At 45.2% G+C, this 15,285-nt stretch overlaps 1 protein-coding gene across 1 annotated transcript in view; it reads left to right on the top strand.

Annotated features, from left to right (window-relative positions):
• Positions 1–597: 597 nt before the first annotated feature.
• The window catches only part of scube1 (signal peptide, CUB domain, EGF-like 1), a 103,349-nt gene continuing 88,661 nt past the window's right edge, over positions 598–15,285 (top strand). The window contains exons 1-2 of the mRNA XM_015001662.2: positions 598–1,406; positions 12,926–13,048. Of these exons, the coding sequence (XP_014857148.1) occupies positions 1,319–1,406; positions 12,926–13,048 (211 nt within the window). The 5' untranslated portion in view covers positions 598–1,318. The remainder of the gene's footprint in view (positions 1,407–12,925; positions 13,049–15,285) is intronic.

Genomic DNA, 15,285 nt, shown 5'->3' on the forward strand with positions numbered 1-15,285 from the left:
TCCGTGCTGCCGCCAGCTCACCACCAGGGGGCCCCCTCAGTCCCCCTCCTGACGCTCCACCTTGCGGGGGTGGCCTGCACACACCTGCAGATCATCTGATCAGTTCCGGGACTATAAGAGGAGCCTCCAGCCGACACGTCTACGCCAGAGTGTTGACCCTTGTGGTAATCAAGAGCCATCCGAAAGTCTAGAATTATTATATGTGCCAGTTCTAACCTCTCGTCTCCTCGCCTCAGGTTCGATCGAGCCCTGGACCCTGACAGATCCGGACCCAGTCGAACCCGCTGAAAGGGATCTGGATCTCCTTACCCTGAAGGACCCCGCACCGCGACCCGCACCGAGTCGCTCTCCTCTCCCTCACTTTCCCTGAGCAGGAGCTCATTGGACCCCGAACCCAGCCCCGGCGTTCCCGACCTGTCTGCAGTTCCAAGCCTTTTCCGCTCACATCACCTTTTTCCGTCGCTGAATAAAATCCTTAAAGCTTCAGTTTTCTCCTGAGTGTCTGCTGCATGTGGGTACGGAATATTCCTAAAATCATGACACACTACAGCTTGTTGATTATTTGAAAAGTGGGGTCCTTTAAGGCAACTTTACCTTTTGTTATTTTTTTCAATTGGCCACATTTGATCATTTTTAGCTCAAAATCAGAAATGTTAAAAACTATCAAACTTGAACTCAATTAATTGATACACTTAGAGATTTTTGTTGTGTACGCAGCATAATGCTGCTACCACCGTTTCACGGGGTGGGTGCTGTTTTCTGGGTTGATGGGGAAAAAGTTACAGTGTCACTCTGAAAGACTTGCAGTTGCATTTGTAGCGAAAGGTGATTGTACAAGTAATAATAATCATAATAATTCATAATAATAATTAATAATTTTACTTATACATGTTTTAGATTTGACTTTATTATATCCATTTTTTTTACATCCCCCACCTCCCTGTCATGACTCTGCGCTCCATCCTCTCTCTCCTACCGGCACGAACAAACCAATCAAAGAGCTTCATTCTCTCTCTCTCTCTCTCTCTCTCTCTCTCTCTCTCTCTCTCTCCCCTCCGACCCCATCCCCACCTCGCTCCCACCCCCATATGCTGCCAGTCCACTTTAAAAAAAAAAAAAAAGAAAACGGAAAAAAAACGGTCCTCCTCCTCTATCACAGACACACACACATTCACGCGCGCGCGCTTGCACACGCATTCACACCACATCCACACACACGCATGCACGTGCAAACTTCCACAGTCGCACACACACCAGCGGCCAGTCCAGGTCTGAAACCCGTCAAAAGCCCCGCTGGATCCTCACATCGCCTGTCAGCATGCGGAGCGCTTGTTTTTCCCGGGACGTTTGTTTGTTTATCCTCCTCATAAATACTTGCAGGGTGATGGGGAATGTCGGACTCGCAGGTAAGAAGCTCCCCTTTCTCCTCTCCCGTATCACTCCGTCTCGGATCCCCCCTAAGACTTTCTGCTTTTCGGCGGCTTCTTCCCTTTTACCGGTTTCTTTTTTCTCTTTCCTTTAAAGGAGGAAATGATGGGAATATGAGTGTCAGACTGCGAGACATATTCCAACAGGATAAACTTCTAAAAAAAAAAAAAAAAAAAAAACACCAAACAACAAGAAAAAAAAAAAAAGAAAAGAAAAACAATCCCAAAGTCCAGATAGATCTGGTGAAACTTTCCGTTATTACGTGCTTGAATATCATGTTGACATTCTGTTTTGGCTGTAAGGTTCAGTCAGGATGGATGCAGAAACGTTCGCCACCAGTAAAACTGAGCGGTGACATGGAACATATTTTGTAAATAATTTGGCCATGTGACATAAAAAGGGCGACTAAATGCTCGCGTTTTGATCAAATTTCAGCTCTGATTCTCCGACTTTTCTGAAGTTGTTTGCTGCGCCCCTGCAGGGCCAGCTCCAATCGGAAACCGCAGCTTGATCCCTGGGTTAAGCGCTGCTCTGCTTTCATTCCTGTTTTTCTATATTACCACGTCCAGAGCCGGGCCAAGCCTCTGTGGGGCCCTGGGCAGGATTGGATTTAATAAGCACCCAGCAGATATGACCCTAAATGTCTTTTTTCTTTTTTTTCTTTTTTTCTTTTTTGGTTGTTTGTTGTTTGTTATTTTCTTAACCTAATTGCAAAATGCGTTGATCTAAATGAGAAGCCTCAAGTAGCTGGAGGCCATTTGAGGCCCTCAGAATTACTTAAGAATGACAAATTAAGAACAGAAATGTATTTTAATAAGTGTGGGGCCCTTTTTACATATTAGATCCTGCATGAATTAAAAATAATTCTTTCTACAAAAATCAAGTTGCCTTGTTTCTTTCATGAAAATATTCCATCTTTGGTTTATTGTTTAACACGTAAAAAGTAAAATAAATAAGTAAATAAATAAATTAATACAATTATTTTAAAAATAAATCAGCCTGTGAGCTTTGGCCAGCTTCCCCATAGCATAAATGTCCCATCACCATGTTTCATCCTGTGCAGAGCTAGCTTTCTGTCATATAAGATGTGGCTCTTATCTCAACACCACTAAAAATCCATGGTGACATGAAATATGTTTTTGTAATTAACTTGGTCATGGAAAAAAAGGGGAGGGGGAACATGGTTTATAATAAAAGCAAAAAAACAAAAAAAAAGGACTATTTCATAGCATGTTTTGTACTTGTCACTTTATGTCAATTTTTTTAAAGAAATTGTAAATTAATTGTGGCAGCAGATTTGTTTCTTTGATGTTTTTGCTGAGGGGAAGTGAAATCTAGATGTGAAGCTTTTCACTATAGATCAGGTAGAACTGGGAAAGAAAGAGTCACTTTAACACTTTACTGCTGATGTGTTTGCAATTACAGTTGGCCTAAAATGTGATTCCAGTCACAATCAGCAGAAACGATTCAAGTGGGAAGTTCATGAGTTCTAACCAATCAAAGCATGAACACATTTCTCTGTTAACTAACAGCAGGAAGGTTCTGGGTTTACGTCCCAGTGCCTTCTGATGCACTTCCACTTGATCCTCATCTCCCTTCAGCACGTTGTCTGGGATTTCTCCGATTGAGCTTGATTTCTCCAGTGGATTTTTTTTCCAGCGGGCCAATCAGCAAACAGAAGGAGACATTATGAACGATGACGTTGATTTTCTGCTCTGCTTCAGAATTGTAGTCCGTCTGTAGTTTTAGCGATGGCAGTTGAGGAAGTGAAGGAAGTCATTCAGTCTGAGTTGGTCACAGTACCAAATATTGAATTAACATCAACAGTCGCCTGGTTTGGCTTGACCCTTGTCTCTTTTGTAGTGGAGTTCGGTTGTTTACAGCGGAAGCAACTTGTGGTAAACTGTGTAGAGTCAAACTGGTGTGTGAAATACGTCACGGCCAAATGTTAGAGATTGACTAAAATTAGACTAAAATTAAAACTTCAACAGAACTAGTGCCTCCAGGAAGTAATTGTTGCTCAAAAACTGAGAGTCCAGACCCTCTGGGTGAAGCAAGCTGTCATGATTTTAGGAATATTCCGTACCCACATGCAGCAGACACTCAGGAGAAAACTGAAGCTTTAAGGATTTTATTCAGCGACGGAAAAAGGTGATGTGAGCGGAAAAGGCTTGGAACTGCAGACAGGTCGGGAACGCCGGGGCTGGGTTCGGGGTCCAATGAGCTCCTGCTCAGGGAAAGTGAGGGAGAGGAGAGCGACTCGGTGCGGGTCGCGGTGCGGGGTCCTTCAGGGTAAGGAGATCCAGATCCCTTTCAGCGGGTTCGACTGGGTCCGGATCTGTCAGGGTCCAGGGCTCGATCGAACCTGAGGCGAGGAGACGAGAGGTTAGAACTGGCACATATAATAATTCTAGACTTTCGGATGGCTCTTGATTACCACAAGGGTCAACACTCTGGCGTAGACGTGTCGGCTGGAGGCTCCTCTTATAGTCCCGGAACTGATCAGATGATCTGCAGGTGTGTGCAGGCCACCCCCGCAAGGTGGAGCGTCAGGAGGGGGACTGAGGGGGCCCCCTGGTGGTGAGCTGGCGGCAGCACGGAGACGGAGGGCGACAACATCACCCCCCCCCTTAACGGCCGCCTCCTGGCGGTCCAGACGAGGTCGATGGCCGGGATGAATGGTAAGTAGCGATGAGGGAGGGGTCGCAGATAAATGAACGGGGAACCCACTGACGGTATTCAGGACCGTAACCCACCCAGTCCACTAAATACTGCCACCCCCGTCCCCGGCGACGGGCGTCTACGATACTGTCAACGGCATAAACCGGGTCCCCCCGGTGGTCCAGGGTGGGCGGAGGGGGTTCGGCGGAAGGGCACAAAGTGCTGGTAACTACAGGTTTGACCTGGGAGACGTGGAACGTGGGGTGGATTCGGAGGTTGGGAGGGAGACGGAGGCGAACTGCTGAGGGGCTAATGACAGATTCGATGACGTACGGACCGATGAAGCGGGGGCCAGCTTCCTAGGAACAGATCTTAACGGGATGTCACGGGACGAGAGCCATACCTTCTGCCCAGGTAGATACTGCGGCGCGGGCGTGCGTCTCCGATTGGCGGAGTGGCGATTGAGGTTAGCGGTGCGTTGAAGGGCGGCGACAGTAGAGGACCAGATGCGCTTACTGCGTCTGATGTGCTGAAGCACCGAACCGACTGAGATGGCCCTCTCATCTTCTGGGAAGAGGGGAGGTTGGTAACCCAGCGAAACCTCGAAGGGAGAACGACCCGTTGCCGTGGAGACCTGTGAGTTATGAGCATACTCCACCCAGGGTAGGAATCTACTCCAATCAGAAGCATTAGAGGAGGAAATACACCGGAGGGCCGATTCGAGCTCCTGGTTGAGACGTTCCACCTGTCCATTGGACTGGGGGTGGTAACCTGAAGTGAGCGACACCTTGGCGTCTAGGGCGTGACAAAACTGCTTCCATACCTGTGAGGTGAACTGCGGGCCCCGGTCGGACAGGATTTCCATGGGTATGCCATGCAGGCGAAAAACATGTTTAACGAGCAGCTGCGCAGTCTGGAAGGCTGATGGGAGCTTTCTGAGGGGAACGAGATGGCAAGCCTTAGAAAAGCGGTCGACAATGGTGAGTATAGTGGTCATACCTTGAGATTGAGGAAGCCCCGTTACAAAATCAATAGCAACATGAGACCAGGGGCGCTTCGGTATACTCAGCGGCTGGAGGAGACCTGCAGGCGGGCGATGAGAAGGTTTGTTCCGGGCACAGGTTTGACAGGCGAGAACGTATTCTCTTATGTCTTTGTGCATGGAGGGCCACCAGAAACGATTTGAGACGAGCGCTATCGTCCTGCTGACTCCAGGGTGGGCAGCGAACCTGGAGGTGTGAAACCAATGGATCAAACGTGGCCGTACCTTAGAAGGAGCATACATCTTGTCCGGGGGTCCGTTTCCTGGGCCGGGCTCGTCCTGTTGAGCTTGCTTCACCAGGTCTCTGATTCCCCAGGTGAGCGCACCCACGGTGCAACTAGGCGGAAGGATGGTAGAGGGTCCCTTCTTGGGGTCCTCTGGAGAGTGCTGACGGGACAGCGCGTCAGGCTTGACATTCTTAGATCCTGGGCGGTAAGTGATAGAAAGGTTAAAACGGGAGAAGAACAGAGACCAGCGGGACTGGCGAGTGTTAAGGCGTCTTGCAGTCTGCAAGTAGGAAAGGTTTCTATGATCCGTCCAAACCAAGACCGGGTGTTCGGAACCCTCCAACCAGTGGCGCCACTCCTCGAGGGCGAGCTTAATCGCCAGGAGTTCTCTATCTCCCACGTCATAATTCCTCTCTGTGGGAGTAAGTCTGCGGGAAAAAAAGGCGCAGGGGTGCAGCTTGTCGTCAGGGGTGGCGTGCTGTGAGAGAACTGCTCCAGCCCCAGTGTCCGAGGCGTCAACCTCCAGAATGAATTGTTTGTGGGAGTCTGGCTGAATCAAAATGGGAGCCTGAGTGAATCTCCTCTTAAGCTCGTTGAAGGCTTGGTCCGCACCCTCCGTCCAGGTGAAGGCGACCTTAGTGGAAGTAAGAGCTGTAAGGGGAGCAGCAGTCTGACTATAGTTCCTTATAAAGCGCCTGTAGAAGTTTGCAAAGCCCAGAAACCTCTGAAGCTGCTTTCGTGAGTCTGGTGTGGGCCAATCAACGACGGCCTTAATTCTCTCCGGGTCCGGTCGAACCCGCCCAGCCTCTAGAATGTAGCCTAGGAAACTGATCGACGCCTTATGAAACTCGCACTTTTCGGCCTTGACAAAAAGGCGGTTCTCGAGGAGTCGCTGGAGAACGAGGCGGACATGTGTGTAATGATCGGAGGGATTGCGGGAGTAGATCAATATGTCATCCAAGTACACGAAAACGAAGATGTTCAGAAAGTCGCGCAGGACATCATTAATCAACGCCTGAAAAACTGCTGCGGCGTTAGAGAGTCCGAATGGCATAACTAAATATTCAAACTGTCCAATTGGCGTCTTAAAGGCAGTCTTCCATTCGTCACCATGGCGAATGCGGACAAGGTGATATGCGTTGCGAAGATCTAACTTGGAGAAAATAGTTGCTTCCCGCACAGGTTCAAAAGCTGATGAAATGAGGGGAAGCGGGTACTTATTTTTAATGGTGATATGGTTGAGCCCCCTATAATCAATGCAAGGTCGGAGGGACCCATCCTTCTTACTGACGAAAAAAAACCCCGCCCCCAGAGGGGACGAAGAACGCCTGATGATGCCGGCTGCCAGAGATTCTCTTAGGTATTTCTCCATGGCCTGGCGCTCGGGGAGAGAAATGTTAAAGAGGCGGCTGGAGGGAAGAGGTGCGCCCGGTAGGAGGTCAATAGCGCAATCGTATGGACGATGTGGGGGTAAAGAGAGCGCTTTATCCTTACTAAACACTTGTCTTAGGTCATGGTATTCCTCCGGAACCCGGGCGATGTCGGCGGGATCCACCTCCTCACAATTAGCCGGCGGGGAACTTGGCGGAACTGCGGATTGAAGACATGAGGAAAGACAATTAGCGGACCATGATTCGAGGCGGCTGTTAGCCCAGTCAACATGGGGATTGTGCTGTTGCAGCCAGGTAAGTCCTAGAACCACGGGTGACTGAGCAGTGGGAAAAACAAAAAAGGAAATAGTCTCGTGATGATTCCCAGAAACAACTAACTGAAGCGGCTTAGTCTTGTGGGTGATATTAGGCAGGGACCTCCCATTTAATGCGGTTACACTAAAAGGTACGGGAAGCCGTACCGTTTCAATGTTGAACTGTTCAACTAGGGATTGATCGATGAGGTTTTGCTCGCAGCCTGAATCTATGAGCGCGGAGAGAGAGAGCGACTGGTTACAGAGTTGCAGGACAGCAGGGAGTAAAAAACGGGGAGAGGAAACCAAGCGGCTTTGGTCCATCAGTTTCCCCACTCTGACTGACGGACCTTTGTGTTTGGGCGCACCGGACAAGAGACAATATAATGGCCCGGCTTGCCGCAATACATGCACTGATTTAATTCCCTACGCCGCTGTCGTTCCTCCGGGGTTAAGCGCGTACGGCCGATCTGCATTGGTTCCGGCTCCGAGTCTGGAGTCAAATTCCCGGGCTGCGCGGGTTGAGGTGCCCTCTGCATAGTTAGACCAGGGAATCTAACTGGCAGCCTTTCATGTCTCTGACTTCTACGTTCTCTGATGCGATTATCCAGACGGGTGGCGAGGGTTATTAGTTCATTTAATGTCTTGGGCTCGTCTAAAGGAGCCAGCTCGTCCTTTATTGACTCGTTAAGCGCGTGGAAGAATGCGCTCTTAAGGGCGCAACCGTTCCAATCTGAAGCTGCTGCTAAAGTGCGGAACTCAATTGAGAACTCCGCCACAGTCCTTTGCCCCTGTTTAAGGGACCATAAACGACGGGAAATGCTTGTTTGGTCCGTAGTGTCCCCAAACACCAATTTAAACTCCTCCACGAATTCTAAGAAAGAGCAGTCAAACTTCGTGGGATCCGTAAACCTTGCCTCTGCCCATCTGAGCGCCTTTCCTGTGAGGAGGCCAAGAACAAAAGATATCTTGGCGTCGTCGTTGGGGAAGGAATGTGTTGAGCGATGGAAAACCAGCGAACACTGAAGTAGAAATCCACCACTCCCCCCGGCCTCCCCGGAAAATTTATCTGGAGTGGGCGCCCTGTAATCGGTGCTCTGGCTGGGCTGAGGAGTCGGCTGAGGAGGCGGACCATCAACCGCTTGGGATGCCTCTTCAGACTGCTGCTTCTGGAGTAGGGAGCCTAAATACTCAAGGCGCTGATTAGTGACGTTCTGCTGTTTACTCAGAGATCTAAGAACTGCTTCGTGGGACTGGATCAGGGAATGCTGCTCTTCAAGGGTCTCCCTGAGTGCATCTGCTAGGTTCGTTTGGCCAGAGTGTTCTGTCATGATTTTAGGAATATTCCGTACCCACATGCAGCAGACACTCAGGAGAAAACTGAAGCTTTAAGGATTTTATTCAGCGACGGAAAAAGGTGATGTGAGCGGAAAAGGCTTGGAACTGCAGACAGGTCGGGAACGCCGGGGCTGGGTTCGGGGTCCAATGAGCTCCTGCTCAGGGAAAGTGAGGGAGAGGAGAGCGACTCGGTGCGGGTCGCGGTGCGGGGTCCTTCAGGGTAAGGAGATCCAGATCCCTTTCAGCGGGTTCGACTGGGTCCGGATCTGTCAGGGTCCAGGGCTCGATCGAACCTGAGGCGAGGAGACGAGAGGTTAGAACTGGCACATATAATAATTCTAGACTTTCGGATGGCTCTTGATTACCACAAGGGTCAACACTCTGGCGTAGACGTGTCGGCTGGAGGCTCCTCTTATAGTCCCGGAACTGATCAGATGATCTGCAGGTGTGTGCAGGCCACCCCCGCAAGGTGGAGCGTCAGGAGGGGGACTGAGGGGGCCCCCTGGTGGTGAGCTGGCGGCAGCACGGAGACGGAGGGCGACAACACAAGCAGCATAGAACAAGTTAGTTTTTTACCAGGGTATGGCTAAAGTGTGATTTAAACTGCTTTTAAGGTAAGTGTTATGTACATGTTTAGGGTTAGACACAAACTGGGTTACAAAAAGTGAAACGGAGTCAAGCCAGTGTCAATAATAATTGATATGTGTGTATGTGCGCGTGGGCGTGTGTGTGCTTGTGTGTGTGTGTGTATATGTGTGTGTAAATGTTGGCTTTGGAAGTGGTAGGAAGCAGTGGGTTGGAACTGGTGCTGTCATAAGTCCCAGGAGAAGCAGGCAGCAGGGGCCCAGTATCGACCCTGCAGCAGGAGCAGCACATTGTTCTGGGTGGAGAGTCATTATGGAGACAATCTGCCACCACAGCAGGCTGACAGGGGGGGGGGCTGGATGTCCCCAACCCCTGAACACACAGGAGACTTGTTGCTACTTGGTTCTTCCATTTCACACTTCCCTTTTCTCACTCACTTATTGTTTTTCTATTATTATTATATACTTGTAAGGGTCAGACGTTTGGGGGAAAGGTTTACAGACTGACTCACTGGTTAGCACGAACCAAAACCTCTATATGTGATTTGCGTTTGTAATGAAGCGTCCTTCCATCGCTAGACTTAAGACCAGATGAGACCAGCTCCTCTATCAATAACCTGATCAATTGAGGATCCCTAAGCCGCCTGTCTGCCGTGTCCTCAGCTGCCAGATCTTGGCTTGTGAGCGATCCTCATGCAGAATAGTCTGGGCCTTAGTGAACACTCATGGGAGGGAAGACAGAATAAGAATCAGTCAAAGTTGCAAATCAGTTCACATTGAGGCTGGAAGACCCAGCTGACTTGGTGTTAAACATTTTTAAGTGCTGCAATCTTTTTTTTCCCCACGAAGTTGTGAAATGCTCAGCAGGCTCTTGTGCTGCTTTTATTTCACAACCTGAGGAAAATGGAATTTCTATTTTGCCACTGATGTTAGTTTGAGTTTTTTTAGTGAGTGCTGAATCTGACAATTAGTCTGTTTGAGGGCTGTTATAAATGAATATTTCAGTAAGCAAGTAATCTATCCTTTATTCTACCGATTAATCAGTTAACCAAATAAAAAACGGAGCGTTTCTGCAGTAAGAGAAAGTGCTAGTAAAATCGATTCAGTTCGTTTATTTAATAAGAAAAAAATGATTGCTAAAAATTCAGGCTGAAACGATTAATTTGATTAATCTTGATGAATCGATTATTGAAATAGTCTTGAAACAATTTGATAGATTGATCATTAACTGTACTATATAGATTCCAAAAAAGGATATTTGCTGAAAAAACAACATATTCAGGCCAAAACTGTACAAAAAATATATACATTTAGCATTTCGGATAAAAACACATTTATCTGTAAAAATGTTTTACGCAAAACTCCTCAAGTGTTTTAGCTTCACTGGGTTCAAATTTACTAGAGGAATGTGAAATTATTGCATTTTAGGCAAAAAGGAATTGAGTTGTTGGTTAATATGTTTCTAATATTACATATAAAAAAAGTTTAAGTGATTAAATGAAATATCTGCAGAATGTGCCAAATGTTTTATCTGAATAATTTGTTACAAAAATAATTATTAGTTGCAGCCCTACTTACAATTCAGTCCTATTCAGATCACTTTTCATCCCACGTTTGAAGGGTGATTTTTTCCCCCAAAAAACAGATAAGAAATCAAACATTTCACAAAAACCTTTTTAAAAATGAAACAGCTCAAACTTATATTGGTGCCTTTTATATTACACTTCACTTTCAATTCCAAGTTTGAAGCATCAATAGCTTTTTCATAAAATAGATATTTATTACCTATTTTCTTTTCACAACATTTCTTTTTTCATCATCAGTAGCCTACATGTGATGTTAGCCAGATTATGCACACAGATAAAATCACAGATAAAAGTTAGAGTCTTATGGAAAAGGGAAAAAAAAGCGTTACCTGTTGTCAGTCATGAACAGGTTGGATGTCTGTAGTTCATGTTTCCTGCTGAAGTGTTTCAGGACATCTTATTGTGAAACTCCAATATTCCGTTTTGCAGTACATCCCTGAGCTGCGTTGTCTTTCCTATTTGATTTAAAAATGTTTTTCAAATTTAAAGTGATCTCACAGTTCAGACACTTTGTGTGTCATTCTTTGCGGCGTGTCGTTCTGTCCATAACTGCTAATAGCACTTAGTGTTTATCAACAGCTGATTGGTAGAAGTGAGAGCATTGCGCAACACAAATAATCATCTGACCGGAACACAGTTTGTTAAATAGTGACATTATTTATTGAAATCTCAATTCCAGATCATTTTCCTCAATGAATATGAGGTTCTTGAATCATTCAGTGAATTGTTACAGTTTGTTTTTAAAGAGAAACTGAAAGTTTTAAAATAATAATCAGTCGAGAAGCTCTTCATGTATTTTGCATGTGGAATTTAGCATACACTTACTTATGACTGCCTTACTGCTTAAATGAGCAGTTTAGTTCTGACCAGGTCACGTTAATAAAAATCATGCCTCTTCCTGGTCTCTGTAGGGTGTTTGAGAGATCTTCTGGTGTTAATGCACTTTGCCATTTATGAAATATCACAAAACACAAGAGTTCCCTGACATGACAAAAAAAACATCAGTGGGGAGATTATTATGATGTTGGCAGTAGATCTGACTCCAACTGTACCAAAAACACCAACATGTACAGGTCAGCAGAGAATTTGAAAGAAGAGGGCCACACTGACCTTTAGCCATAGTGGAAACTCGTGGCGCCCTCACCGGGCTGGCAGCACTCCACGATGCTTCAGGCAGAGCGGAGGCTTTTCATGACCTTCATGTCAAGATACGTAGAGCTATGGTCAGACAATGTGTGCTGGGAATCACTGGGTTCAGAGCTGTGAGGACACGCAACAAGAATAATGGCTGACTGGACACCTTCACTCCTAAAAACAGTTTGGAAGTAGTTTAAAAAAAAACATCTTCAAAATTATTCCTGAATAAAATAATTTTTATTTTGACTTGCCTCCAAATTCAGTTATTCATTCATTCATTCATTTATTCATTCATTCATTCATTCATTCATTCATTCATTCATTCATTCACTCATTCATTCATTCATTTAAGTTTCAGCAATATTGTCTGAAATTCTCAGAGTCAGGTTCCATGATGAATAAGCTGAAATGAAAAACGGTTTCAGTGTTTCTTTGAAAAATAGAAGGAAACTCATCATCGCTGATTCAACGCATCAACAGAATTAGAGGGTCAAAATATATAAATATATTCATTTTTTATTTTCTTTACTTGAGAATTTAGCGGCAGAGGAAACCTAAAGACTGTCGGAGTCCTGAGAAGCAAACAGACTAATATACAGACCTGTTCAATACATTATAATATTAAAAAATAATAACAATTTAGGAACTTTATCAATTACTGAACCACATTATATAGATTAATAACATCCAGGTGGATGTGTGGAATCCTTTATATCTGATAATTATGGTGATTCTTCCAGTTACAGCTCATAAAAACATGTAAATGATATTAAGTAACAATGATATTAACAATAACTAACCAAATAATGATGAAATGATGTAATATTTATTTAATATTACATTTGATAAATCAATTGAAAAAAAAAAACTATTTTGAAAAACAGAAATGTGGGCTTAATGAAACAATGTTTAACTCCTGGTTAAAGGTTGGAACATATATTCTAATTTTTTGTCTATGACTGCCTGGTTTACAAACCTGAAAAATTTTTTTCACACTTTAATCCATAACTAAGGTGAGCCACAGCTGCAGTACCAGCGGGGTGCTGTCCTGTAAGCCATCAGGTAAAATCTTCTGCAAGTTAGTATCACGATATGTCCTTTGGAGCTTCTCATTTAGGTGCAGATGCCGATCCGGCCCGTCGGAGCGGAGTGCCATTAGTCATAGTGAAACACTGTGAGCTCACTGAATTCTCAGTGACTCGGCTCTAATGAGGTATTGATGTTTGCTGCTTGTGCAGATGCAGACGAGTGTGCAGAAGGTTCAGATGACTGCCACATCGACGCCCTCTGCCAGAACACGCCCAACTCTTACAACTGCATCTGCAAGCCGGGCTACACTGGAGACGGGAAGCAGTGTGAGGGTAAGTTCCTGTCACCTAACGCTTCCTGGGGCTCACTGACGAACAGGCCAATGTCATTTCTGCTCAAACGTGGTTGCAACACACCAGTTTTTTACATTTTCATGACCTAAAAACTACATCAGTATTGTCCTGGTCAAACAGATTGTTACTAGATCTGCTGGCTGGAAAGTTGAGACTAAAGCTTCTTTCATCAGACCAGTGAAGGATGGAGCCTCTGTTCCCCTTTGACCTCCTGTGTCACCGTTGCATTAGGGCTTGCTGATACGGCTGAAAAACTTATCACGATATAAGCATTTCATATCAATCTGTATCGATAATTATTGATATTGATAATTATTGATTAGTTTTTTTTATTTTAAATAGTGGAAATACAGCCAAACTAGTGGCATGCCCTTTCCTATTTTAGCCACAACTTTCTCTTTTTTATTTCTAAGAAGTTACGAGACGAAACATGGATCTGCTGCTCCACATGTTAGTCAATAGCTTGTTGCTAGGTAACCAAAGAGAGAGTGGATTAGTCAAGCCTTTCCTCTGCCTACATCTCCCAGAATGCTGTGCGGTTCTGTATCAGAGTTCAGTGAATATTCTACATACTGAATATTGCATAACATAACACGTATTACCTATTGATATTAATAGCGATATATATTGTTATTGGCTTAGTATCCAGCCATTATGTGCATTTAAGCTGGTTATTCAGTCACAGAGACTACTTGACCAATAACTATAAACAGTAGAAGAAGAACTACAATAGGATAGCGAGGCTGATGCAGGTCACTGCTCTGGTTTAGAATATTCACCTGCATGTTACTTCCAGTCAGTTTCAGTTAATGAGGGAAAGTGATGGGTTGTTTTTAGGGCTGTTGTAAACGAATATTTTGGTAATCGAGTAATCTATCGATTATTCTTACGATTAATCGAGTAATCGGATAAAAAAAATAATAATAAAATGAAATATTGGTAAATCTGGCATAATACCGGTGTTACTATCAGATATCAATATCAGTCCAATTTTTCATATTTGAGCATCCCTAACAGTTGCTTTTTTGTAGTTTGGAAAACTAGCCTGTAACAATAATAGCTCACTTTCTAAGTTAACCAGAAGAAAAGTTATAGAAAAATCTGAAATTATATTGAATTTAATAACAAAGAGGCAGGCTCACAAATATGCTTATAAAAAATGTCTACAATCCAGCTTTTAGTTTATGTATTCATCTTCAGTGAGTTTAATAGATTAATTAAACTCACCTTGCCACCTAACCTGTCACGCTTTGGGTTTGAAAATACGGGAAATGCCGCCTGGAGTGGGAGGAGAGGGCGAATGAGCGGGGGTGGAGGGGAGGAAATAGACCAGCGGACTGACGAACCGTTAGACCGGGGGACGAACACGGGGGGAAGCAATACGGGATATTTACGACACCTTCACTGGTCACACTCAGAAACTCATCTACCAGCCATGTACGATGCGCTCCGCCACCCGTTCCTTCAGACCGGGATATGAAATGTATTGTGCGGTTCGTCGGTAAAGCTACTTTTACACGGTAAGCATCAGCTACTCAGCCGCCCGCCCTGTTCAGTCTATCCGCTCACCTCAGCGCTCTTCCCGCCGTTCGCTTTCAACCAGCAGCCCCGGAGGAGAAATGCTGCCGTACTCCAGGCATTCCCCCCCAGTCATTTTAAGGATGCTTATTGGTTCCCCAAAAACGATAAAAAGTCGGGCATTATCATCAATCAATAAAATCCCCACGGGCCAATCTTGAAGATTGGACTTTATGCCGCTGAGACTTAGTTTTTGTCAACAACTCAAAGGCGGAAGTGAGAGCTCCGCGCAACGCAAATGAAGTCCCGGCCGGAACACGGTGCGCTAACTAATAAAACATAAATTAACGAAGCTTCGAGGCAGGTAAATTTTCCTCGAGGAATTTTAGTAATCGAGGTACTCGAATCATTCGAGGAATCGTTTCAGCCCTAGTTGTTTTACTGAGCTGCAGTGTTCTATTGTGTGCATCTGTGTGTGTGTGTGTGTGTGTGTGTGTTGGGGTATGTCTCTACCTGCTTTGCACATGCAGAAGCTGCATTATTTGTCCATTTTTCTTTAAAAAATGTCTGAAGTTCGGTCAGACTTGACAGAAAGTGTCTGCGAATGACAATTTTCAAATACTGCCTCACACTTTCAAGTGGATTTAGGCACATTAGCACACACTGATACCTGGTAGTTTATGTCTTCCAGCTTTTAG

The sequence above is a fragment of the Poecilia mexicana genome, unplaced genomic scaffold (assembly GCF_051168715.1).
Source record: "Poecilia mexicana isolate PSO_F unplaced genomic scaffold, ASM5116871v1 scaffold_23, whole genome shotgun sequence".
NCBI lineage: Eukaryota > Metazoa > Chordata > Actinopteri > Cyprinodontiformes > Poeciliidae > Poecilia > Poecilia mexicana.